A 26,926-nucleotide genomic window follows, 5' to 3' on the forward strand; every position below is an offset into this window, starting at 1 on the left:
AAGCTGTCTCATTGTGAGAAATGACTTTACTTGCCCAGACCCAATGAATGGACTTCAGAAGCAGAATGAACAGCAAAAACAAGACTTTTATTTCTTGTTCTCACATGAATAGGGTACAGCCCAACTAATAAAGTGACCCCCCTCAGAGTGGTCACAAAGAGCAATTTAAACCTTAACCTGAAGTTTTCTCTCCCTTTCCTCATTGTCCCAGTACTCAGAGGTTACAGTCTGCTTTATGAGCACCCCCCCAAAAAAAACTTTTTGTGGTTAACTGCAAGTCATTCTGCAGTCAGAATTAGCATAATGAATTCCATACTTGACTATTTATCTCCCCCACTTTGCTTAGAGACCCTCTCAGATGTGTGACCACAGTCATATCTGGAGACTAAAGACCTTATCCTGAAAATAGGCCACTTTTTTGGGGGGGGGGTTTCCTATATTGTGACTGAAGGTCTGTCTCTCTGAGGTGCTAACAATAATCTTGGGGCTTTATAGGGAAGAAAGAATAACCTGGGGATTTCATAGGGAAGTAAGGTTTGGGCTTGTTTCATAAATTGGCAGGCTTATGTCATGTACTGGTTGGTTATTACCTAGGTCAGCCATGTGGAGTCTTGGTGGAGGAAGAAACTAGCTGCTGCTGGGGGTAGTTTGACTCTTATCACAAGATATTTATCATTGTTGGAATCCAAGGTGACCATAAGAAAGACTCAGAGCAGAACAAGTCAGAAGGCAAGATAGCGTTAGGTAAATAGTTGGACCCTCTTTCTGGTTTAGGCCAATGACTGGAGATTTTTATATGCCACAACCATGATCTGGAATAGGAAATTATAAAAGCTGGTGGCTGACAATCAGTATATCTATACCAGGAAGACAGGGATCCAGCATCTATCCTTAGTCCTAATGGATTGATTGGCTAATGAAGTTAGAATCTTCCTGATTCAATCACCTGCCAAAAGCCCATCGGCTAGCAAACAAGCCCCCAGCAAATGGCCTTTGGGTGACATTCCAGGTACAAACCACAACACCTTTCTATTGTTTCTTGGGGCCTGTGACCATAAACTTTTACTTCATGACAGTTGTTTGTGTTTGCATGTCTCACACCCAACTAAAGCAAATCCCAGTGCATTTTAATAACCGCAAGACTTGTGCCTGTCCAAAGGTGTCCTTATCTATTGAAAGCAGCATTGATCTAGGTGCCTGCTAGGATACAGAAAGTGCTTTCTAGTTGGGATTTGTCCAAGAATATTTAGAATTTTGAACCTGGTTCTATTGTAATGTCTGCTTTCTAAAAAAAAAAAGTTTTTGGGCCAGGGATTTAGCTCAGTGGTGCCACCACCTGCCTCACAAGCACAAGGTCCTGAGTTTGACCCCCAGTACCAAAAATAAAAAATAAAAATAAAAGTAAGTTTTTGAAGCCAGGTGTAGTGGCACATGATTGTGATCTCAGGACTTGGGAGGCCGTAGCAGAAGGATCACCATGACTTTGAGGCCAGGCTGGGCTACAAGTGAGTTCAAGGCTAGCTCAATTACATGGTGAAAACTTGTTTCAAAAAAACAAAGAAATTTCAATAGAGCATCCTCCCTTCCCAAAACTTTTCCTAGTCCTCTAACAGCTTTTTTAAAAAAATTCTAATTTTTAAAGAGAAGCTTCTTTAAACAGCCCCTTTCCAGCTCATATGAATAGACTTGCAAAAATGTAGCCCCATCTGTTTGAAAAAAAATGCAAGAACTGCTCCCAAGAGGTCAAGATCTGGTTTCCTTTTGACAAGGGAGATGAAGGAGCCAAGAATGGCCAAGAGGAAATCATCCACTGCTGAGAAAAGCCCTATCCTAGCACAGAACTCCTGTCTATTATCTCACTGTTTCTCCACTCTTCCTAACAATAAAAACCCTGTGCACACCTGAGTACAGGAAGATAGAGCTTGGAGGGAGCAAGAGGCCTCTCTGAGGGTTGGAGATTTAGCTCACTGGTTCCGCTGTCTGCGCAAGCACAGGGACCTGAGTTCAATCCCTGGTACCAAAAAAAAAAAAAAAAAAAAAAAAAAGGTTTCTCTGAATCAGTCAGAGCTAACTTTGTTTGTGGTACCAGGGATCAAACTTGGGACCTTGCTCTCGTGAAGCAGGTAGTGGAACCACTGAGCTAAATCCCCAGCCCAAAAGTTTCAGCTTTTGTTTTTGGTATCAGGTATCAAACTCAGGACCTTGTGCTTGCCAGGCAGGCAAAGGAACCACTGAGCTAAATCCCCATCAGTCAGGGCCAACTTTGAATAAACTTTTTTTTCCCTTCCCACCAAAAATGTCTCCATTGTTCTTGGGGAGTGATATGCATGCAGCATGGTTCTTAACTTCAGAACACTGTCTGGTTGAACTTGAGGCCAAAGGCACCCAGAAAGCAGGGGATTCCAACAAGGGAATTCCTCAAACCATCCTCAGATGGGGGTTCCAAAGAAAGAAGGTCTTAGTATTATATGCAGTTACATTAGATACAAAATTAATTGGGAATCACACAGGGATCAGGTCCTTGAGGGAGTCAGTGCAGAAGATGAAACACATCAAAATTGTGGCTAGAGGTGAATCTGAAGAAAGTGAGACCTCAAGACGGAGATGGAAAAGCCAAGTCTACCAGCCTTCCTAGAAATAAACATTAGCTAGAGATTATACTGTAACTAGTGCTGCCTGGTCCACTGAGCTAAGACAGGGCATCTAGGTGAGTGACTAGAACATCCAGACACTGTCTCATCCCTTTCCAGGAATGCCTTTGTTCTGTGTTCTAAATTATAAACTAAAATTAATGACACTTGCCATGTACAGAATCCTTACTATGTGCCTCACTTCCCTATTAGATCAATATTAGCTAAGTGACTATACCTGTAGTTTTACCCACGTTGTACCCATGTTTTGATTTTCCTGTATAAAATATTCCTGGACAAAGAAACTCAGCGGCAACCCACTTTCAGGACCCCTCCTGTCTCTCAGGAGCTTTCTCTCAATAAACTTTTCCTTTGTCCTCGAAATTCATTCTTTGCCATCAAGAGACATGAACTCAGCACATCTCACATCGTACAGGTTGGGAGTTATTTTCCCCCATCACATTAGGACTTGTGTGGCTCCCAGTCCTGGGCAGAGAGCTGCTGGGGCCTCAGCACCCCTGGGCAGGAGTTCTAGTTTGTTTTTCACCGGGTCCCCCTGAGAAGGTGAAAGCTGACTGCTACAGAAGCCATTGGCTGGCAGTGACTCGAGTATTTGATCATTATTGCTAGGTGTGCCTCTAGTTTAAAGCCTCAAGAGCGCCAGCATCTTTCGACGACGACAGGAGCCACACAGGGCCGTTCAGGAGGCCCGAAGCAGAATGGCTCCCTGAAGCTGTGGGGCGCTCTGGTTCTGCAGCGTTACATAGGGAGGGTGTGGGATGGGAAATGAGCGAGGGTGAACCCAACCACCCTTAAACGGGTGCAGGATCCGCAGCCAGGGAGTCGGGTCAGGCCACGCCCACTGCCTACCGCCCAAGTCCATCTCGGTCCTCCTGGGGCTCAGGCCCACCTCACCCCGTGATGCAGCCCCGCCCACCTCAGCTCGGGCGTCGGGCTCTCTTTTGGTCTCTGCCTGCTCCATTTTCGCCCCTACCCGAGAGACAAGGCTGAGAACCATTGAGACGACCGGGCCTCCGCGTGGACCAGAACGGCCGGAAGTCTGCGAGGTGGGGCGGGCGCCCGAGGCCCGTTTCCGGCGGCGTCGCGCGGAACGGACCTCGGCGGGCCTCAGGCTGGCCACGGGGGAGGGTGAGTCGGCTCCGTGTGCTTGGTCTTGTCTCCCCGCCCTCAGGCAAAGTGGCCAGTGGCCTCTACACCCGGGAGCGCAGATGTCGCGGGAGGTCCGGAGCCGCAGTGAGCACCTGGCGGAGGACCTGGTTGGGCAGCGGCCACACAAGCCAGCATCGGCGAATGGAAGGAGTCGAGTGCTCGAGCCTTGTGGATCCTCCGCCCGCCGGCTCCGGTCTTGGGCCTGAGTAAGGCGAGCGCTAACTGTGGCCTTATCCAGGCCGGGGGTCCCTGTCTTCCCTGCATAATCACTTTCTAGGACCCTGTCTTTTCTTGTCACTTTCTGCCCCTTAGAAGGCTTAGAATCAGTGACAGCTGGAAAAACGGTGGTGCTTTGGGTGGGATAGGCGGTTGGTCTTTTGAATTCTGTCTGCCTCCCAGGCCTGCCCTTCTCTGCCACGGACCCAAGGTCCTCCAGCTCTGCAGATGCATTCCTGCTGCCCAGGAGCAGGGTGGGAATCTTTCTCCAGTATTTACAACTGCTAGGACCAACCTCCGTATTTCAGTAGCCTGGGGCCCGCAGTCTGTGTCACAAGCTTACCTTGGAAGGTGGCTGCTTCCCATTGGGACCTCCCAGGGAGTGCTTACAGAGGGGTCTGACGTCATTGGTTCAGCTGAGGTGGATGATCTTCATCAGATTACACCCATTAGCTGATGCCATCCTGGTGATAGGCTAGCTGTGGCCACGCCACGTGTTTTTAGGACTTGGGAGTAGGGTTCCTGCATCAGATCAGATCCTGACCTCTGCAGCCCACAGTTGTGTCTCCTATCTGCTCCATCTTCAGTCGTTCCTTGCTCTTGCTGCCTGTGATCCACACACACTGGCTCACTTAGCTTTTGCTTACCCCAGGCCCGTTGCACATGTTCCTGCTGCCTGTAGGGCTCTCCCTACCAACATCTCCTTGGCCTAGGTCCCTAAGGAAGTGACTCTTCTATCAGCTTTCTAGTTTAAAGGCTTCCTAGTTCCCCTGAGCACTATCATCATTATAATCTGTGGATATTTGACTTCCCTCCACTAGACTGCTCCATGAAGGCTTCATCCTTGTACCTTCATTGTTGCCTTCCAATTATTTAGTTGAATGTGTGGCACATGGCAGCCCCTCCCATTGTGTTTCTGGAATGATTCACACATCACACATACAGATTGAAGCTTTAAGGGGCATATACTCAGGTACCAGAGCTGCTTCAGTCAACCACCCTGTCTTTAAAAAGTAGTAGGGTCTGGGATGGGAGCAGGGAATGCTGTACCTATTCACTTATCCTAGAAGATAGGCAGCTTCTAGCACCCTGACCTCTGACCTGTTTCATAATTTCCAACAGGTGTCTCAGCCAGCACAAGTGGAGGCCTACCTGTGGAACTCATGGTAGGGAGCCTGCCTGTTTCCATTTCCTCATGTGTCCCATGATGTGGGAACCTTGGACGTTGGACCTCTACCCAGTCACAGCCTTGGCCCTCATTGTGGCCTATACCAGGCTCAGGAAAGCCCCTTTGTTCCCATCTCCAAGGCAGTGAGCAAACCTCTGCCAAGGCCAGGGCCCATTTGAGGCTCTGGGGTGTGTTAAGGTCACTGTGGACTGGGTCCCTTCTTCCCTCAACAGTTCCCCTTTCCTAGGTAGGACTTTAGAGCCAAAGGAGCCAGATAACTTGCCCATCAACCCTATGGTGCGCCTATCTGAGAAGTGCCATGATGTGGCACCAAAATGGGGCTGATCCCCCCCTAGGAATCCCTGGGAGACTGGTGTATGTCCTTTCAGGAGGCGGTGACATTTGGCGATGTGGCTGTGCACTTTTCCCGGGAAGAGTGGCAATGTCTGGATTCTGGCCAGAGGGCCCTCTACAGGGAGGTGATGCTGGAGAACCACAGCAGTGTTGCTGGACTAGGTGAGGCTGCACCTGGGGACTCTGTCCTCTGTGCTATGTGTTAGCACACATCCTAACAGGCATCTGTCAGAGGCTGGGGACACTGAGGCTGAGTGCTCAGGCACTGGTGGGCTAAACAGCAGCCTTGAGGCTGTTTAGTGAGCTCCAGGTTTTGCAAAAGTGAAGTGACTCAGTTCCCACTGGCTAGGTAGAATTCTAGGAGCTAATAAAGCTTCCTTTTTTCCTAAGATAAATTAGTGTGCAAGAAGTAGACAAAAATCTGAAATACCTTAGACAGAAAAATTGTCTCAAGGAACCCATAGAAGTGGTTGTAAAACCAAAGCCTAGGTGGCACTAATACCCTGGGGGTGTTTTGGAGATGGCAGCAGGCATCCTTTTTTAGCTCCTGTCTTGCTATCAGTCTTCCTCTCCCAACCCCACCGACCCATGCAGCACACTTCATATCCATCGTTGGGTATGTGTCCTTGAAACACAGTTCTCTTATTGGGTTTCAACATTGTAGAAACAGTGGGGATCCAGCTCACTCCTTGTTGTGCCTTTCAGTTATTTCCAAATCCTCTGTTGCATTGGGCCAAAGTCCTCTCCAGCCCTACAACCCAAGAGCATTCTTGTCACCTGAGAGAGTGCCTAGGAGAGGGAAGGAGGAGTAGGGTAGGTGAGGGTATAGCTGGTTGACTAGGGGCTTGTCAGAGTGCTGGACCAAGCCTGCATCCTTCATCCCAGCAAGTCTGGCAAAGTCCAGCTTTCTGATGTTTTGCCTGAACAGTTGTTTCTCCGAAACTATCTAAATAATCTCCTTTTGAACCCAGGGCCTTCACACTGAGTTACTTCCCCTACTGTTTATTTTATTTTTTAAATTTTTTGTTGTTGGGCCGGGGATTTAGCTCAGTTGTTCTGCCACCTACCTGCCTCACAAGCGCAAGATCCTGACTTCAGTCCCTGGTACCAAAAAAATTTGTTGTTGTTGTTATTGTTTTGGTACCAGAGATCGAACTCAGGACTTTGAGCCTGCAAGGAAGGCACAGTGCCACTGAGCTAAATTTAAATTTAATTTTAATTTTTATCGGTACATGTTTCTGGCACATATTTTTACATTCTTTGTGGGGAGTTGGCACATGTATATAACACATCTTAAATCTTTTACTTATCTCTTTCTTTCTCATTTTTTATTATTTTAAAACAGAATCTCTCTAAGTTGCCCCAGCTGGGCTTGAGCTTGCAATCATCTTTCCTTAGCTTACCAGTATTTAAGTTAAAGCATGTACCACCACACCCAGCTCACAATCTTCTTTTCCTGTTGATAATATTTATTTATAAAATGTTTCAGCACTGTGTTCCTTTCCATGCTTTTTGTTTAGCTTTATATGTACCTGCTTTGTTGCTTTGGTTTTGTGGTATTTTTTTTCTTCCTCATTAAACTGCCCAAGCTAACCTTGAATTTGTCATCTTCGTGTTTCAGCCTCCCTAGTAATTGGAATTAAAGGTTTGTGCCATCACACTGTGTTTAATGCTTTTTAGATCATTATATTTTTAGCTGATTACTGCTTTTATAAAGACACTGTTGGACTGGGTATTTAGCTCAGTGGTTCTGCCGCCTGCCTCACAAGCACAAGAACCCAAATTCAATCCCAGTACCAAAAAGTAAATAAATAAATAAAGACATTATTGATTTTGGAGGGCTGATACTGTGTTTGGCAACTTTGTGGAGCTAGCTTGCTTAGTTCAGTGTTGATATTTATTCCACTGTGTTCTCAGGAACTTCTAGCTCTTCCTCTTCTTGCCTCTACCTCAGCAGTGGCCAGGATTATGTTAAACAATGGCCTTGTGGATGTGTTCCTGTGTTTCTCATTTGATCAATTGATTGTACTGGAGATTGAACCTAGGGCCTTTGCTACACCCCTGACATTTTATTTATTTTTAGTATTTTTGAGACAAGATATCACTGTGTAGCCCAGGCTGGCCTCAAACTCATGGCAGTCCTTCTGCCTCAGCCTCCTGAGTGCTGGGATTACAGGCATGCACCACCTTACCCAACTCCCAGCTTTTATTTTTAATTTTAAGACGGTGTCTTGCTTCACTAAGTTTCTCAGGCTGGGCTTGAAACTGAGGTCCCCCTGCCTCAGCTTCCCAGGGTGCTATCCTTACAGGTATGAGTTACCACATGCAGCTCTGTTCCTCATTTTAAGGGAAAGGTGTCCATCTAAGCACAGAAGCTGACTAAGGTTATTTGTTTTGCTTATAATCAATAAGCATTGGATTTCAAAATTTTTTTCTGCATCAAGTGTGACACTCATCTGATTTTTTTTCTTTATTAGTGTAGTAAATTACATTGTATTTTTAAATTCCTGGAATAATTCCTACTTAAATAATGATCTTTACATGTAAGTTTTGACAGGTTTTTGTAACAGTCAGTATTATATTTTGGATTTTTATATCTGTATTCATAATGGTCTTATATCTATATTCAAGTGGTCTTAGTTACTTTTGTATATTACCTTTAGGTAATTTTGACATTTTTGGCAAATGGTTTTTGGCATGCAAGCTTCATAAAACTAGCTGGGCAGGTTTCACTATCATTTATTCATTAATTTATTCATTTATGGGTCTGGCCATTAACCCAGGTCCTCAGATGTGATAGGTAAATGCTCTACCATTGAGTTGCATCTCCAACCCTCCCTGGTTTTATTTAATTTCTAGAGTTTATAGAGATGGAGTTAATGGACTCTTCATGCTTGTGGTAGAGCTTGCTGCAAAACCATCTAGGCTTTGGGGAAATGCCTTAGCAGCATTTATGTTCCCTTAATGTTTCATGTTTCACTCAGCTCTGGATTTTTACTTGCTTTGTTTTTTTGGCAATATCTTTTCACTGTGTTGACCTGGACAACTTTTGCCACAAAACAAACATGTTCATCTTCTCAAAGAACCTGCTTTTGGTTTTGCTAATCTTTTGGTGGATGGAGGTAGGAAATGTCTTTGCTTCCTTTTTTGTTGATTCGTATCCCATTTTTATTATTTTCTTCCTTTCTGTTTATTTGGGTTTGTTGTGCTGTTTTCTTTCCAATTGCCTGAGTTTAATATTTACCACATATGTGTTTTACTTTTCTTATTGTTAGTAAGTGTATTTTAAAATATAAAATTTTATCTTTACATACTACTTTGACCTCATTCTACGAATTTTGACTTATGGCTAGAAGTCTGCAGGACCATATACCACTGAACGGCTCCGAGGAACAATCCTTTCTTGTCTTTTGTATCATTTAGAATCACTTAGTGATTCATCACTTAGTTTCCAAGTAACTAACAGCTTATGAGCTGCCTTTTGGTGGTTATTTTAATAATGAATAGCACTGGGCTGGGTATATGTTCTTTGGTATAGTCATATTCCCCTGTGTCTATACCTAAGGATATTTCCCAGATCCACTTGCACTTGGAGAGAATACAGTTTCAGTATACTGTTGAGTGTAGGATCCTGCTGTGAGGGCTTGAAACTATTGCTTTGGGCCTTTGGGACCTCTGCTTGCCTTGCCAGAAAGAAGCTTCAAACCCAAGGGCTTGACTGCTTTTGGTCAGATGCTCCTCCTTATATTGACAGGCTGTAAAGGGGGTTTGGGGCTGCTGCACAGTATGGAGGCTGGTAGCCCCCAAAAGTGAGGTACTAGGGATATGCCCACAGGTGTCCACTATTCCACAGTCTCTTGCAGGGTCATTATTCAAGGGCTGAGCCTGGGAGGCCAAAGCTGAGGACTGGATCTCGGAGCCTTATTTGAAATCTGTTTCATTTGATTATCTATTTTTGTTGTTTTTATTTATTTATTTTAGTACTGGGGATCAAACTCAGGTCCTCATGCTTACAAGGCAGGCGCTAGAACCACTGAGCTAAATCCCCGGCCCTATTTTTGTTGTTTTTAAATCTTGTTTGTTTACCATCTACCTTTTGTGGCAGCCTAGCCCTCTGAGCTGAAAGAGTCTTGCATAGCCCTGGCTCTGCTGAATGAGACGCTGGCTAGGACTGGGACTTCCTCATGTCCTTCCTTTCTGCCCAGGGTAGAGAAGCCTGTCCTTTGTAGACTCTTTGATGACCTAGTCCCCTTGAGATTATAGAAGTTGGGGTGCCCTTCACTGTATGCAGCCTGGGGAACTGGACACACCTGGGTGGAAGGGACTATGGAGTGCATCTGCACCCTCCATGAGGGTCTGCCTGTGCTGGCAGCCCCTGTCCACCACACCTGGAGACCAGGGCCAGCTTCCAGCATCTTCTTCTTTGCTGCACACACAGCAGGATTCCTGGTCTTCAAGCCTGAGCTGATCTCCCGACTGGAGCAGGGACAGGAGCCATGGGTCCTGGACCTGCAGGGAGCGGAGGGGACCGAGGCACCACGGACATTCCAGACAGGTGAGGTGCAGGCCTTGTCAAAGAGATGCTGTAGGTGAAGAGGAGCCAAGTAGGGCCATGATGTAATTAGAGGCTAGAGTACTGGGGAGCCCATAGAAGAGGCACAGGCTTAGAAGGAACCCCATTCAGATGTAGGGAGGCCAAACCACAGAACAGCAAGGACACAAAACAGCTGTGTATTACCAAGAACAGTTTGTATTTGAAATCTCTCTCTCTCTCTCTCTCTCTTTTTTTTTTTTCTTTCCTGTGGGACAAGGTCTCTCTGTGTATTCCAGGCTGGTCCTGAACTCACTGTGTAGTCCAGGTCAACCTTGAACTCATAGCAATCCTGCTGCCTCAGCCTCCTGAGTGCTGGAATTGAAGGTGTGCACCCCCACACCCAGCTGTATTTGAAGTCTTACAAATTTTGTTCAGTTTCTAATTTTACTAACAATCTTTTAAGCAGAGGCACAAATCTCTGGATCTAGGTCAAGCACTGAACTTGATTTTCAGATTCCATATTCACTGAGTCAGATCCTATTCCAGCAGTTCCCTCTAGAATGTTTTGGGCCCTAGTGTCCTGAGTCGCTTGGCTCAGGCCCTGCATGCATTAGTCTCCTATGGCTGCTGTAACAAGTCACAGACTGTGGTTTAAAACAACAGAAATCATCTCAAAGGTGTAGAAGCCAGAAGTCTGTAGGGCTATTTCTCTATGAAAGCTCTGGGGAATAAACCCCTCTTGTAGTATGCCCTTGGTACTCCTCTGTCTGTAGCTGCATTCCTTCCATCTCTGCCTCTGTTTTCACTCAGCTGAATTCTTCCTGTGTACCTCTGTTTTCATATGCCCAAATCCTCATAAGGACACAGTCCTGTTGAAATGAAAACCACCCTGAGAAACTCATCATAACTAATTACATCTGCAGCAACCCTATTTGCACGTAACTCTACACAGCCTTCCTAAAGAGATTGGTTCCTTCTGATCCTCCCTGGAAAGGAGGCAAAGCTATAGGGTGGCCATTTAAAAGCCAGCCTTCCAGGCCAGGGATTTAGCTCAGTGGTTCCATCGCCTATCTTGCAAGTGTTAAGGACCCGAGTTCAATCCCTGGTACAAAAAAAAAAAAAAAAAAAAAAAAAAACCCAAAAAACCCCCTAGCCTTCCAATAAAGGGGGAGTGGTGGTTGTAGAGTACACCAGGGCAGCAAAGACAGGTAAAGGTGAAAGCATTAAATAGTTCACCCCTGCCTGCCTTGCAAGTGCAAGGTCCCAAGTTTGAACCCTGGTACCAAAAAAAAGAATTAGTTCAGTGTATTTATGCTTAACAAGTGTCCCTAAGGCAAGCAAGTGACAACAGAGTAAACCACAGTGAGTACAAGGCAGGAGTGTAGCCTTTTAAATTACTGTATACAGTAGCACTACTCAGAGTACGTAAAGTTAAGTGGAAATCCCCAGATGTGCACTTTGCCTCTGGCTGGTGCATCCAGCATCATATATCTGAGGATACTAATCAGGGATAGGGGAGAGGGTAGCATTTGCAGATCTGCCTTCCCCATGCTTTTGCCCACCATTGTGACCCAAAGGAGTGGTTCCCAGCATTGTGTTTCAGGATAGTGGCCTCAGTGGGTCTTCAGCTTGGCCCCGCTCTGCCCTTCCAAAGAGAATTTTCATTTTTCATGAGAGTTTATATCTTCTCAGGGGTTTCCCAGAGCTTGCTGAAGGTCTTTCTGTTCCAGGGCAGGGGAGAGAGATTTGCACTGCAATTGCAGGAGTATAGGGGTGCTATCAGTGCTGAGCAGAGTCAGAAAGAAATGGTCCAGGCAGGAGGCCAGGGGCTGTCAAGAGCAGATGGCTTTCGGAGACCAGGTAAACAGGCTGAGGCTGGGTTTTTGGAGATGGGCCATAGCCTGGTGTCATTCAGGGTTAGGGCAGAAGCTTTAATCCAAGCTGCTCATAGACATAGTCACAAGAATACTTGGGAGCATAGCCAGGTGGTTTGTGACATTTTTTTCCTTTGGTCAGTGGTTGCTCTTGACTCCTTAGCCACATAGAAGTTTCCTTCTTTTGAGCAGAAGGAGGCTGGGCAATTCCTATTCAGCAGGAGGCTGAATAATGTGAGGGCTATCTTTTGAGGCTCTCCCAAGGAAACTGTGAGTTTCAACATGGGATAGAGGACTAGTACTTGCTGTGGGTCTCACTGTCCTTTCTCATCCCCATGGCATAGGAAGGCTCCAGAAAAGGGCCAGGCAAGGCACATCTGCTGCATGGTGAGGTGGGAAGAGTTGCACGGGGCTCCAGTGTCTCTCATTACCTATGTTCCCTTGGGTACACTGTTCCCCCAGCACGCCAGTATGCTTACCTGTGGTGGAGGTTTTCCTGCACTCATTGGATTATGGAAGACTAACAGAGGATTGACTTGGAAGTGCTCCTTACATAGAAGAGGCTGTATAGGTGGCACCCCTTCATCTCTGGAGGACCGACAGGAAGACTTGCACAGATCACTGAAATTGGAGGTTCATTTCAGACGATGAGGAAAGGGCAAACATGGCAAGGCTGAAGCCCTGTAAGGGGGCTATGGATTTGCTCTAGCTAGATCCAGGATGGCTGTAGCTGTTTTGAGGTTATGAACAGAAAGAAGTCTGATTTCAATAGAAGTTCTCTGGGATTTCAAAATGGGAATGTACCTGTGTTTTATTGGGAGGATCCAGAAGGGAGTAGGTGTCTAGGAGCCGATAGGTACATAGATCCTTCCTAGAAAGAAGTCAGCATGGGCTGCTGGCTGGCCACTTGGCCTATAGCTTTGCAATAAGTGTCAGTCCCAGTGCAGGTGGAGGGAGCAGAGAGGTCCCAAGTCCTGCTGGAAGCAACCCTCCAAGATCAGCCCTCTCCTAGGCTCCCCCTTCTGTGCCCTCAGCAGCTCTTTAGCTCTTGTTCCTGCCCATTTCTTTTGTTCACAGGTCAGACCTGCTTTATCCAAATTTGCCAACTGGGGTGCTGGGGGCCTCTGACATACCCATCCCCAACCAAATCCTTCTTGGCAGACTCTTTACTCTTTATGTTCGATTTGTCCACCTGCACTTGGCATCCTCCAAACCTGCTCCAAAACCCCTTCTGGGGTGGACCCCTGCTCACAAACCCCTCTTAAGTCATGCAACTCTCAGCACTCTGCCTAATAGAGAGGAGCACTTCATCCTTGTTAGTGAATGAGTAGGGTGTAAATGAAGCCACATTGAGAACTCTCCAAGGATCTCCTTACCATGTTTCTATTTAGGTTGTGTCACAGCTGGACATAGCCTGCCTGGGAAGTTTGGACTTCCACCTACTTCTCATAGTCTTAATCCTTTCTCAGGATTTGTATTTCCTGATTGTTTCAGATTCTACCATTAAATCTGAGTGTAAGCAGGACTGTGAGGACATCAGTATTCTCAAATCTCAGGGTCCTGGCTGTGGAGACACTTGCAATTCTGAAGTCTGGTCAGAGAGGCATTCAAGCAGTTTTGGGCTAATGGTGAAAGGCTCCCTCTTCGCAAAGCACCATTTGAAGAAGCGGACTGCAGTTCCCAAGACTGTCACCAAGGACACTGCCCATGAACACAGAGAACTGAATGCCAGTGATCTATATCATCAGCCTGAGATACATCAGAGAGACGGTGCAGAAGGGTTGCAGAGATGTGAGATGTGCGGCAGAGGTCTCAGACGCTCTGTAGACCTGGCTTTGGACCAAGAGAAACCTCACAGATGTCAGCAGTGTCAAGAACAGTTACCTGACTGCTTCCAGGGAAATCCTCCAGGTAAGTGTTGTGGGGAAAAGCCATACAAGTGTGAGGAGTGTGGAAAAGTCTTCAGGCTGTGCTCACAGCTCCACCAGCACCAGAGAATCCACACTGGAGAGAAACCATTTAAGTGCGTTGAGTGTGGAAAAACCTTCCGCCTGAGCTCAAAACTTATTCAGCATCAAAGAATTCATACTGGAGAGAAGCCCTACAGATGTGAGGAATGTGGCAAAGCCTTTGGTCAGAGCTCAAGCCTTATCCATCATCAAAGAATCCACACTGGTGAAAGGCCCTACAGCTGTCGTGAGTGTGGCAAGGCCTTCAGCCAGCAGTCACAGCTGGTCAGACACCAGAGAACTCACACTGGGGAAAGGCCTTACTTGTGCAAGGAGTGTGGCAAGGCCTTCAGCCAGAGCTCAACTCTAGCTCAGCACCAGAGGATGCATATTGCAGAGAAATCACAAATCCTAAGAGCCTCAGAATGTCCAAGCCTTATTGCACATCAGAGAAGTCACACTGTGGAGAAGCCCTTTAAGTGCAGTGAGTGTGGGAAATCTTTTAGGTGGATCTCTCGCTTGAGTCAGCACCAGCTGATTCACACTGGAGAGAAACCTTATAAATGCAACAAATGTACAAAAGCCTTTGGTTGTAGTTCACGGCTTATTCGCCATCAGAGAACTCACACTGGAGAAAAACCATTTAAATGCGATGACTGTGGGAAAGGGTTTGTCCAGGGTTCACATCTTATTCAGCATCAGCGAATCCACACTGGAGAAAAACCTTATGTGTGTAATGACTGTGGAAAAGCCTTTAGCCAGAGCTCCAGCCTCATTTACCATCAGAGAATCCATAAAGGGGAGAAGCCCTTTGAATGCCTTCAGTGTGGAAAAGCCTTCAGTATGAGCACACAGCTCACTATCCACCAAAGGGTCCACACTGGGGAGAGACCATATAAGTGTAATGAATGTGGGAAAGCCTTCAGTCAAAACTCAACCCTTTTCCAACACCAGATAATTCATGCCGGAGTGAAGCCCTATGAGTGTAATGAATGTGGAAAGGCCTTCAGTCGGAGCTCATATCTTATTGAACACCAGAGAATACATACAAGAGCCCAGTGGTACTATGAATATGGGAACACTCTGCAAGGGCCCACCTTTGTGAGCCGTAAAAAAGTGAACACTATAAAGAAACTGCATCAGTGTGATGACTGTGAGAAAATATTCAGGTGGCGCTCACATTTAATTATACATCAGAGAATTCACACGGGAGAGAAGCCTTACAAATGTAATGACTGTGACAAAGCTTTTAATCGGAGCTCAAGGCTTACTCAACATCAGAAAATTCACATGGGATGAACCATTTATTGGTATAAATGTGAATAAATCTGCAGCCTTAAAACACATAACTTTAGGGGCCGGGGATTTAGCTCAATGGTTTTGCCACCTACCTTGCAAGCACAAGGACCTGAGTTCAATCCCTGGTACCCCCCCCAAAAAAAATCAACACTTAATTTTATATGAGACTGTTTATATTGGCAAGAACTTAGACTCTTGATGAAAATTCAGAATTGTTCTCTTAAAATCAATATCCAGCTTCATACAAAATGTATGCTTACTTGCTGAAATGTTTGACATCTTTTCAATAAAGCCTATGACTGTTGCACTCAGGGTGCAATTTTTACTTGAGAGTTTAGAGCTTAGTACAGAGGGTGGACCCCAGGGTCTGCAGGTGAGGAGCATGTATAAACCTTGCCAAACAGCAGGTTTAAGACATTACCAAAAGTGTTTTTCCTTGGGAATCAGTGGTTTAGAATGATTTCAACAGTATAAGAATGTTTTCGCTATGTCCAAAACCATGTTTACTTTTGACAGCTTCATCTGATGCCTAGTCTTCATACTCATCCCCCATTAGTCACCCAGGGCCCAGTTCTATCCCCTTGGGAGGCAGCTAGGTCCTGAGTACATCTAGGTGTGCGTTGTATTCACAGATCCCACATCCAAACTCCAAGTGACTTGCAAGGCTTCCAAAGTCACACATGGGGTCCAGGTTCTTGCAGGGTGATCCAGGCTTTCTCTGCCTTCCTGAAATTCTGAGCTTGATGTATTATCTCATAATGAGAATTCAATACAGGAACATGAATTCATGAGCCTGGCCAGAGATTAGCACAGAAATAAACGAGCACTCATCCTCTCACTACACAACCCAGGCTGTCAGCACATGCAGCCATGCCCATTATATGGGCACAGTCCCCTTCTCCCCAGGTAGATGACCGTCTTGTTTGTGTTCAGTCTCTAAAGGGACCTACCCAGAGAGATCAGGAGATGCTGCTTATACTGCATGATACTTCCTTGGAACAGCTAGAACCAGAAACTACAAGGATTCATTCCTCAAGGCCATACAGAACTTGTTGCTGTCTCAGGGATCTGGAGATGGCAGGTAGAATACTTGGAGCAGTAATCAGGGCCTCATGGGCTCCCTGGCTGACTGTGTGCCACAGGCAAAGGGCCCTACTAGATGCATTCATTTATACAGCAGGTGTGATGTCTGACAAAGATGGGTGAGGAAGGGGCCACTCTTGAGAAGCTAGACCTCTGCTGGGAGCTAAGGGCATTGCCTCCTTGGGGTACCCCCCCTCCACTGACAACCTCAAGAGATGGCCCAAGGACAGCACCTTCAACTTACACTCTTGGATCACACCATAAGAATATAGGGAAGCTTGGATCTGTGGCAAAGCACAGTGTTCTGCCAGGGCCAGGCAGTTTGGGGGCTGAAATTGCATTTTTACTTGAGTCTCTTGCTCCAGCATTCACTCTGGTTAATCTAACCAACATAGGCTGGGACCACTGGGGTTTGTCTTCTAAACTACCAGAGGCTACAATCCACAGCCTCCTATGGCAGGGTGAGGACAAGGACAGTGTTGGCCTGTCTTTCTCCCAAGATCCTGGTCATCCAGCTGTGAGCATATCCTAGCGAGACCCATAGGCTTCGTTGTAGTCTATGAGTATTAATCACCTTTCTCATTACTGGAACAAAATGCCTGACATGTACAACTCAAGGAGAGGTTGATTTTGGTTCATGGTTTCAGAATGTTCAGTCCATGCCAAGGCAGAAATAACATGGCAGAAGGTCATGGTGGAAGGAAGCTTATGGCAGCCAGCAAACAAGAGGGGGCAGTGACCCATGTCCACTTTACTACCCACCTCCTAACAGCATAATCAGCTGTGCACTCATCAAAGGATCAGTCTACCAATGAATATAGCACATCCATGATCTTACCACTTTCTGAAAGCCCATCTCTGAACACGAGATATTTTAGATCTAGACCATAAGTGTACCCTCTTGTAAATCAGCACTTTGTTACCCTTTCCTCTGAAAGCAGCTTCTGTTTGCAAAGTTTTACCCAGAGTGTCCTGTTGTCCTTGGGTGTCCCAGACAGCTGCCCTGTGAGGTTTCTTGGCTGTGGTGCCAGTGGGGCATATACAGTTGAGACTCCATTCTCTAGGACAGGTTTATTGAGTTGTGAGAAATCAGTGGATCTGAGGTTTCTGTTGTCCCTGGCTGGCTAAAAGTAATGGCTGTCACATGCAACTTGCTGTGTATGATTGTGTTTTGTCTCAGGGTGGAAATAAGTTAGTGACAAGTGCTCTGTGAACCTATTTTATATAAATACCTACTAGGGCCTGAGAGCAATATCTTTGAAATACAGTCTCCAAGGAGACAGTTCTGCCCTTGTGGAGGTAAAAAGGTTTTCTAGACTTGGGATTCCTGCTGCAGGGGCCTGGCCCATCTTAGTTTTGTTAAGGGACAGGTAGCAGATTAGTAAAGCACACTTCTAGGTGTTGCTGGGTAGGTCATGGAGCCATGACCTTGAGAACTGTATCTGATTTCTGGCCACCATAAATCAAGCAGCTTTACTCTGCTGTGCCCTTCTGTCATGCTATTTCTGCCTTGGAACCAGCCAACCCTGGGCCAAACCTTCTGAAACCTTGAGCTAACTTGTGTAAATTTGTGCACAGGGGAGGTTGGCAGTAGGGTCTGTGGTCCTACTTCTGTACCATCCTTCAAATATCTGGAACAGCCTACACCATGAAATGCATGACTATTAAGGATCTTTCCTACACTGATTCTGGGTTGGTGTTAATGTATGCTTAGAAGGCTTCTGATAAGCCATTTTGAACACTGAAGCATTCTTTTCCTTCTGTGTCACCTCCTTGATGGTCATGCTTGGCAGGATTAACTAGACTTTTTTTTTTGGTGGTGGTGGTGGCACTGGTAGTTGAACCCAGGGGTCCAATACCATGGAGCAACATTCTCAAACCTTCTTATTTATTTTATTTCTTTTTGTTTTTTCAAGACAGGGTCTCACTGTATAGTTGAGACTGACCTGGAACTCACTATGTAGCCCAGGCTTGTCTCGAACTCACAGCAATCCTCCTGCCTCACCCTCCCGAGTGCTGGGATTACAGGCATGTGCCACCACGCCGGGCCTCAAACCTTTTTATTTTGAGTCAAGTTCTCACTAAGTTGCCCAGGCTGGTATCAAACTAAGTCTTTCTGCTTCAGCCTCCCAAGTAGCTGGAATTAGAGGTGTTTACCAGCATGCCCAGCTTACCCCATCAGCCCTTCCAAGATATGTTATAAATTGCTTTATCTTACCCCTGTAACAGAGTCTTCAGAGTCCCAGTTCAGGTCTCTGTTGGGAGGCCACTTCCCCAGACCTCTGGACATTGTGGCCTGAGTATCAGTGGTCAGTCCATTAGGCACTTTAGCGCAGCCCCTCCCTTTTTTAAGTTGGTATATATTAACATCACAATAATGAGATTCATCTTGGCATATTTATATGTGCCTCTCTTTCCTACCTCCTCCACCTGACCCCTTTTCTCATCTAAGACTACCTTCTAGTTTTCTCTCATCTCTCATTTATTCACTTATTTATAAATTGCTCATATGAAAGATAATATGCAGTTCAGCTTTTTGAAATTGGTTTATTTCACTTAACATGATGTCCTGAGTTCTCCATCTATTTTCCTGCAAATGACATTTTTAAAGACATTTTATTAAATGACATAATTTCATTCTTATTTATGGTGGACAACTCCATTGTGTATGTACACCATATTTCCTTTATTTAGCTATAGATAGGCATCTAGGATGCTTCTATATCATAGGTACTGTGAATTGTGCAGCTATAAATATGTGTATGTACACATCACTATGTTATTGTCTTTAATACTTTTGGTAGTATACCAAAGAGTGGTAGAGCTGGATCATATTGCATATTTTTTTTTTGAGGAATCTCCACAGTGGTACGAGTTTACATTCCCATCAGCAGTGTAAGAGGGTTTCTTTTTCCCACATCCTTGCCAGTACTCAGTTTTTTGTACTCTTGGAAATAACCATTTTAATGAGGGTGAGATAGAATCTCAGTGTGGTTTTGATTTACATTTCCTTAGTTACTCTTGTCGTTGCTGAGACAAAATACCCAATACCCAAAGTTAAAAAGGGAAAGATTTATTTAGCTCACAGATTGTGGAAGCTTCAGTCCATAATCAACTGGCTCCAAGTCAGAGTGGTACATGGCACAGAAACAATTCATGGTGGACTGAAGGTAGCAAAGCAACAAGGGAGCTTAACAGTGTCTTTCTGCCCCTTTTATTCAGATTACTTAGGGCAGGTAGCATTCACAACCTTAATCCTAGTGCCCTTGAGCCTAGCATTGCACCCTGAATCAATTTTAGCATCACACACTCTAGATCCAGCCACTTCTGAAAAGCCTCACCTTATTTGCATGAGGCTTTGGGGGGACATCTAAACACAAGACATAACATTCTGCCTCTAGCCCCTCAAAAATCATACACACCCCTTTAGGCAAAAGGTATTTAGTTCTCTAAGAGTTGCTAAGTGCTAACAGTTTTGGCATTGCTCAAAAGTCCAAGTCCAAAGTCTCATCTGAGATTTAAGGCAAACTCTTAGCAGTAAGCCCTTATACAAATAAAAAGAAAGACTTCCCAACATTCAATGGCACAGGGTGGACATTTCCATTCCAAAAGGTACAAAGATAAGATACACAGGAATGGGATCAAAGGAAGTCCAAAATCCAGCAGGGCAAACACAAAGTTCTATAGTTCCATGTCTAGAATCCAAGGCAATTTGTGGCAAGATGTGAACTCCAAAGGGCTCAGGTGGCTCTGCCCCTATGGTGCTTCCAGTGGCTATAGCTCTTTTGTCTTTTATCTGGGGCCAGCTCTGCTCTCTCTTTGCAGTTTTCCTCAGATGATCTACATTTTTGGCTTTTCTAAACTTTGGGGTCTTTACTGGAACTTCAGTTTCACACTCACAGCTTCACACATGGCCTGCTCAGGGACACACTGCCAGGTCTCCGAGGCCTTCTTCTGAAATCTGAATGGAAGCCTTTCTGACCCCACAATGGCATGTACCTAAAACCAGCACTATGTGGCTGATGCCAAGGTCTGCTGCCAGCTTGAGCAAAAGCCAGGATTCCTTCTCTCTTCACTGTAGGGGTCCAGTACCTATGAACCAAATCCTGAGGATCATGGTGTCTGGGGCTTCTCTTCTCAAAGCAGAGTCTGTCACATTTGGAATTTTGAGGCTGCAAAGGGTGGAGTCCTGTTGCTTCTGGTGATAACCTAAGGCCATTCTTTCTGTTCTTTTCCTTCCCAGCAATCAAGATCTCCAAGAGCGCTCACCCTAGATTAAGCCACCTCTGAAAAAACCTATGACCACATGAGGCTTGGGAGGACATCTAGACACAAACCCTACTACCCTGTGACCCACCTCTTCTGAAAAGACCCTCCTAAAATAGCATGTCAGCTGTAGTCCCCCCATAATCCAGTTATCTTCTAAACACATAAGGCTTTGGGGACCTTTTTGGGGGGGTACTGGGGATCAAACTTGGGAACTTGCGCTTGCAGCACAGGCAGCAGAACCACTGAACTAAATCCCTGGCCCCTTGGGGGCCATTTTAGATCAAATCATACAAATGGTATATTACATTTATTGATTTAATATGTCAAGCCATCCTTACATTCCTGGGATGTACCAGTCTGGTTATGATGTATGATCTTTTCAAATATGTATTTTTTGTAATGAAGATCTTCCCACTAAACTACAGCCCTTTTTGAACTATATCTGCAGCCCTTTTAAATTTTTTTAGTTTGAGGTAGGGTCTTGCTGAATTGCCCAGGCTGGGCTCAAACTTGTGAACTTTCTGTCTCAGGCTCCCAGAGTGTTGGGATTATAGATGTGCACTACCACACGTGGCATGAACAATCCTTTCAAGTAGAAGAGTCATGAATGTTCACTGAACACATGAAAAAAATGCACAATATCACTAATTATTAGGGAAATGAAAATCAAAACCAGAGTGAGAAAACACCACACACCTACCAGGACAGATAATGTTTAAAGTCAACAGGTCTAAATGTTGGTGGGGATGTGGAACACGTGGAATTCTTTGATACTTTTTTTTTTTTGAGGCAAGGTCTCACTATGTAGTTCAGGCTTACCTTGAACATGCAGTGATCCTCCTGCCTCAGCCTCCCAAATGCTGGGATTACAAGCATGTGCCACCATGCCCAGCTGTTTGATGCTTTTGATAAGAGTATAAAATGGTAACAGCTCCAAATAAATAATCATGTACTTAGAAAACTAAATATATACGTATTCTGACCAAGCAACCTCACTCCTGACCATACCCAAGATAAATGAATACATACACAGAAAACTTATTTCTGAAAGTTTATGGCAGCTCTATTTAAAATAGGCAAATTTGGGAAATATAACTGGTGTCCATCCATATAAGAGCTGGCATTTATCCTACTGAGTTATAAAATGGAACAAATTACTGATAGTAAGCAACAATATGAGTGACTCACAGAAACATGCTGAGTGAAAGAAGCCTTACTTGGAACAAATCACATCGTGTGTCCCCATGTCTTAACTCCAGTTGCTGTAACAAAATGCTGGGTGTCTTAACCAATAGAAAGTTCACTCCTCACAATTCTGGAGTCTAGATGTTCAAGATTAAGGTGTTTGCAGGTTTGGTTTTTCCTGATATCTCTTTCATTGGCTTGCAGGTGTCAGCTTTCTTGCCATATCCTCACTTCAACTTTCCGCTGTGCACTTCAATCCCTGAGGTCTCTTTGTGGCTCCAAGTTTCCTTTCTTCTTTTTCCACCCAAAGCACAGTACAGACATGTATTAATCCTCACAACACCCCTGTGAGGTAGGTCAACATGTCTTTTAGTAAACTGAGGCAGACAAAAGTCAAGCCCTAAGCTGCTTGAATCCATAGGGCAGCTGGTGAAGGATGGGACCTGAGTGCAGATGCTAGGGCTCTCAGTCCTGTGTTCACCCACTATTGGATGTTACATGGGCATATTTTACCACTGAAAGTTACATGAAGGAAAAAACACACAGATCTCTCACCCAAAAACGAAATTAACAGTTGAAACAGCATTAAGGGGCATGTCAATTAAAGAGATAGACATATGTCAGCACATATGTGAGCAAGAGAATATGCTGAGAAAGGCTGGAATCATCAGGACATTGAGAAGACACAGACCAGGCAATCTCGAGAATGGTTTGAGTAAATGTAAACTAGAAACCCAAACGCCTCTGGTTTCTAAATAGGAGAAAATTTAGAAAGAGTGGAAAAATCCAGCCATTTAGTCTGACTTAATTTTATGTTGTTGTTTTTTTTTTTTTTTTTTTTTTTTTTTTGAGACAAGGTCTTGCTATGTAGTTCAGGTTGGCTGTGAACTCACTGGATAACCCAGGCTGGCCTCAAACCCATGGCAATCCTCCTACCTCACCCTCCCAAATTCTGAGATGATAGCCATGTTCCATTATGCCCAGCCATTCAGTCTAAACGTAAGCCAGGAATGACAATAATGTTCATTCACATTAGAAGGCCAATAACATTTGTAGTAAAACTACTGGAAGTTTGTCAGTAGCATTCTCCTTGCATATCTACTTTTCCTTCTTTTTTTTTTTTTTTTCTTCCTTTCTGTCTTGAAAATCTGTAAGTTCTTGGGCTGGGGATTTAGCTCAGTGGTGCCACTGCCTGCCTTGCAAGCACAAGGTCCCAAGTTTGACCTCTAGTTTAAAAACAAAACAAAACAAAAAATACTGTAATTTCTTGTGTTGAAGATTCAGATATTTTTTTCCAAACTTCTGAGAACACAATTGTTTGGAAGTTTCAGCCTGAAGAACATCTTGATTTTTTGCCTGTGCTTTATCCAGGGCTTATTAGCATTTTAATAATCCACTAGTGACAGAGACCTTTGATAGAGGAAATGCTTAGTTGATTTTCTCTTAATATTAATATTTTAAAATAGTAATATTTTAAAAGATGAGCAAGTTTTAGGTCTTCACCAGGAGATTCTTGTGCTTCTATTTTTCTTGTTTTATCAAACAGTTCTGAAGCTTTGAGAAAAAAGTGGTATGTATTTGTAGAATCCTGAGTTTCTAAAGAGCCAATTCTATTGTAATCATCTGCAGCACTTTTGTGGGATCGTGTCATCTTCTCAGATTTAGCAGAGTAACTCAATTGTGGTAATCTGAAAGGAATGTTCATTCATGCTTAAAAAATATTATCTATATCCTTTACTTCTGAAACAATAATTCCATTTGCTGATTTAACAGTGTTTTTAAATAAATCTTCAAGTTTCTCTTTTCAACTTTCCTTGAACACTCAAACCTTGATTATATTCCAAGAAGATATAAAAATTTAAATCTTTTCTCAAAATAGCATATGCCGCCATAAAACACAGGAACACTTCATGCATTGCCACTTTTTTTTTTACAGCAAAATATTTATTTGTGCATTTTAGACATACATAATGATAACACTCATAGGGAATTTGCATCTGTATATGATATATCCTGCCTCTTCTTTTCCCCCCATTCCTCCCTGAAGCCCTCCTCCCCTCCCTATAATCAAAAGCTTTGTTTCCATTTTACCTTCTATTTTTGCTTTTTTTCTTTTCCCTTCCTTCTTTCCTCTCTCCCCGCTCCTTTGTCCCCTTCCCATTTGAACATTTTCTTCCTATTTCACAGTATCTATTATACACTTTATTCCTTGTTTGCACTTTAGTTTTCTCACACCAATGAAACAATGTGGTATTTAAACACGTGTCCAATTTACCTCACTTAAGAGTATGGTCTCAAGGCCCATCCATTTAGCTATAAATGTCTGAAGGTCATTCTTTTTTTTTTTTTGGTACCGGGGATTGAACCCAGGTCCTTGTGCTTGCAAGACAGGCGGTGGAACCACTCAGCTATATCCCCGGCCCTGAAGGTCATTCTTTATGGCAGAATAGTACTCCACTGTATAAAAAAAAACCCATATCTTCTTTATCCATTCATCAGTTGTTGGGCATTTAGGCAGGTTCCAAGATTTAACAAGGCAGGCGGCAGAACCACTGAGAGAAAACCTGGCCCACTGTTTTGGTTTTTTGAAAAGTGTTTTTCCTCTGTAGTCCAGGCTGGCTCAAATTTAGGATGCTCCTCCTGCCTCTGCCTCCCCTAAGTGCTGGTATTACAGGCGGGTGCCACCACCTTCTAAAGATATGAAATGGCACCTTCTTGTGACTTCAATTTCTCTAACACAAAGGAAACTAAACATCTCATATGCTTGTTGGTAGCCATTTTATATGCTTTTGATGTAACGTCTATTCCAATCTTTTGCCCATTTAGTTAATAGGCATTTTTTAGTTTTCACTGAGTTAAAAATAGCTTTATTTAACTACAATACACGTACCATAGAATTTACCCATTTCAACAGTTTGGGTCTATTAAATATATATAGACATCCCCTTTTACCCGGGATGAACACAGGACCTTGCACTTGCAAGGCACGCGCGGTGCCACTGAGCTGAAGCCTCTGCTATTAATGCTATTTTTAAGAATTGGAGTGAAATATGTTAAAATTTATGCGAGGACACTGTTTTGACCCTATTTCTAACTGGGTCCAGCAAACCACGTCAAAGAGAACGGGGTCACCCACAGGAGTCCGGTCATCAGAGACATCGAGAAGACCGCGGGCGCGGCGCTGCCCCGCGACAGGACGGGGGTGGGGATGCTGACTTCCGGGTCCCTGGCCAAGGTCAATTTGATCTGTAGACTCAGCTTCTTCAAATTCCATTCCTCTTCTCGGGTATGCGAACCTTGGCATCGGCGCATTCATGCCGAGCACTGTCTCTGCTTCCGCCTCAGAAGCCGAAACAAAAGGGCTTTCGATATTCTTTTCTCTGAAAACATTTAAGTGTCAGAGGACTGGGCAAAAGGGAACACGCAAGGACAGGACCTGGAGCCACGCACCACCGAGAAGGGGCCTCCAGTGTTCCTAGAGAGGATCGGAAGTGGCTCTGTCGCTCTTCCTCGGAATGATTCCGCTTCCGGCCGGTGAAGTGCAGCTGCGGACCGCTCGCGTCAGGTGCGGAGGTTGTTAGGGATTTGGGGTTGTGGGGTCTTCGGGTTGTCTTTCCAGGCACGGAGACAGGACCCGGTGGCAGAGGTTAGGCGTGGGAGGTTGGAGCGGATCCTGACGAGGCCGCTTGAGGTCTGGGCTGTGGTCCTCGCTATCTGCTTCCCTCCCCGGGCTCAGGTGTATGGGCCACTTTGCCTCCTTCCCGGGGATGCTGTGCGGTCCCTCTGGTAGTGTCACAGCCCGCTTAGTCATCGCCGGGCATACTCCTGTGTGCCCGGCCCCTTCTGTGTGGAGACTGCACGGGTCTGTGGGAGCCGCGCCCTCTGGGCTCTCGTTCTTGGCTGGCATTTGCATGTAGAGACTAGTTAACTTGTACCGGGGATCGAGCTCGGGACCTTGTGCTGATAGATATTGTGAGAGCTCCGAATGTGGGCCTGGGGTCTCAGCTGTTGGGTCCTAGTCACCACCACCCCCTTTCACTCCTTTCTGGACTGGAAGTTCATTGTATTTGTTACTTAATTACAGGGTTTATGTGTGGTTTTCTTCCCTGTCCACTCCTCTGTTAACTCCTGCTAATCTCAGATATTACCTTCTTTGGGATATCTGAGGTAAGTCCCTTTGCTACTCATTCCCAGGCCATCTACCTTAGTGCCCATCACACTCACTGTCTCTGGTCATTCATATGGGACTACGTCAGTTTTCATTTTCTAGTCTTTTGAGGCCCTAAAGAAGTCACTAGCCTTTTCTCTTCCCTCTCCCTCCAGGCAGCTGAGGTTGGGACGTCTCTACTGGGCTGATCAAGGAGAGCAAGCAGTGATGTCTGCCTTGGGGGCTGCCGCTCTGTACCTGCATCATCCTGCTGACAGTCACAGTGGCCGGGTCAATTTCCTGGGGGCCCAGCTTCCTCCACAGGTGGCAGCAATGGCCCGACTACTAGAGGAACTGGACAGGAGCATGTTCAGGAAGTTGCTAAAGCTTGTGGTCAGCAGCCTTCAGGGGGAGGATTGCCAAGAGGCCGTACAATGCCTTGGTTCCAGTGCCAAACTATCAGAGGAGCGACTGGGTGCCCTGCTTGCAGGAACACACACATTGCTCCAGCAGGCTCTCCGGCTGCCCCCCACCAGCCTGAAGCCAGATGCCTTCAGGGACCAACTCCAGGAGCTTGGCATCCCCCAAGACCTAGTTGGAGACTTGGTCAGTGTGGTGTTTGGGGGTCAGCGCCCCCTCCTGGACTCTGTGGCCCAACAGCAGGGGGCCTGGCTGCCCCACCTTGCTGACTTTCGGTGGAGGGTAGATGTGGCAATCTCTACAAGTACCCTGGCCCGATCCCTGCAGCCTAGTGTGCTGATGCAGCTCAAGCTTTCAGATGGGTCAGCACACCGCTTTGAGGTCCCCATGGCCAAGTTCCAGGAGTTGCGGTATAGTGTGGCTCTGGTCCTGAAGGAGATGGCAGATCTGGAGAAGAAATGTGAGCGCAAACTTCAGGACTGAACCCTCACTTACCGGTGCTGCTACCTAGTTGCATTTTCCCCTTTCTATGAAGTAGGCTCTTGAGTGAATGGAAGGATGGAATTTTCTGTTTAAATGAAGATAACTATGCCTTTTTTTTTTTTTTTTTTTTTTTTTTTTTTTTGTT

The 26,926-nt window shown here is 45.2% G+C and overlaps 2 protein-coding genes and 1 pseudogene across 11 annotated transcripts; 2 read left to right on the forward strand and 1 right to left on the reverse strand.

The window, feature by feature from the left end:
* The first annotated feature begins 3,400 nt into the window (after nt 1–3,400).
* On the forward strand, nt 3,401–15,582 carry Znf7 (zinc finger protein 7). Of its 8 annotated transcripts, none has more exons than XM_033760781.1 (6): nt 3,401–4,011; nt 5,139–5,182; nt 5,574–5,700; nt 7,160–7,183; nt 9,980–10,093; nt 13,441–15,515. In XM_033760781.1, exons 2-6 carry the CDS (start codon nt 5,180–5,182, stop codon nt 15,192–15,194), a joined length of 2,022 nt encoding a protein of 673 aa, XP_033616672.1. In that variant the 5' UTR covers nt 3,401–4,011; nt 5,139–5,179; the 3' UTR covers nt 15,195–15,515. The 8 variants fall into 8 exon arrangements, with proteins under 8 accessions (XP_033616672.1, XP_033616675.1, XP_033616674.1 ...); XM_033760786.1 differs by having other exon boundaries at nt 3,438–3,779; nt 13,441–15,582; XM_033760782.1 differs by having other exon boundaries at nt 3,975–4,006; nt 13,441–15,516.
* Commd5 (COMM domain containing 5) lies at nt 5,627–26,915 on the forward strand. 3 transcript variants are annotated; one of them, XM_010630448.2, is made up of 3 exons: nt 5,627–5,700; nt 25,127–25,296; nt 26,055–26,915. In XM_010630448.2, exons 2-3 carry the CDS (start codon nt 25,247–25,249, stop codon nt 26,779–26,781), a joined length of 777 nt encoding a protein of 258 aa, XP_010628750.1. In that variant the 5' UTR covers nt 5,627–5,700; nt 25,127–25,246; the 3' UTR covers nt 26,782–26,915. The 3 variants fall into 3 exon arrangements, with proteins under 3 accessions (XP_010628750.1, XP_010628748.1, XP_033616682.1); XM_010630446.2 differs by lacking the exon at nt 5,627–5,700 and adding an exon at nt 10,020–10,093; XM_033760791.1 differs by lacking the exon at nt 5,627–5,700 and having other exon boundaries at nt 24,861–25,296.
* On the reverse strand, nt 20,151–25,047 carry LOC117284344 (annotated as a pseudogene).
* Nucleotides 26,916–26,926: the final 11 nt, after the last annotated feature.

Source organism: Fukomys damarensis, unplaced genomic scaffold, assembly GCF_012274545.1.
Source record: "Fukomys damarensis isolate Sample0158 unplaced genomic scaffold, DMR_v1.0_HiC HiC_scaffold_5, whole genome shotgun sequence".
Taxonomy (NCBI): domain Eukaryota; kingdom Metazoa; phylum Chordata; class Mammalia; order Rodentia; family Bathyergidae; genus Fukomys; species Fukomys damarensis.

Coding starts and splice junctions, on each gene's coding strand:
- Znf7 (XM_033760781.1), top strand. Junction 5,701..7,159: donor CAGCAGTGTTGCTGGACTAG/GTGAGGCTGCAC, acceptor TTCGTGTTTCAG/CCTCCCTAGTAATTGGAATT. Junction 10,094..13,440: donor ACCACGGACATTCCAGACAG/GTGAGGTGCAGG, acceptor TGATTGTTTCAG/ATTCTACCATTAAATCTGAG.
- Commd5 (XM_010630448.2), top strand. CDS start 25,247: ATGATTCCGCTTCCGGCCGGTGAAGTGCAGCTGCGGACCGCTCGCGTC. Junction 25,297..26,054: donor CTGCGGACCGCTCGCGTCAG/GTGCGGAGGTTG, acceptor CTCTCCCTCCAG/GCAGCTGAGGTTGGGACGTC.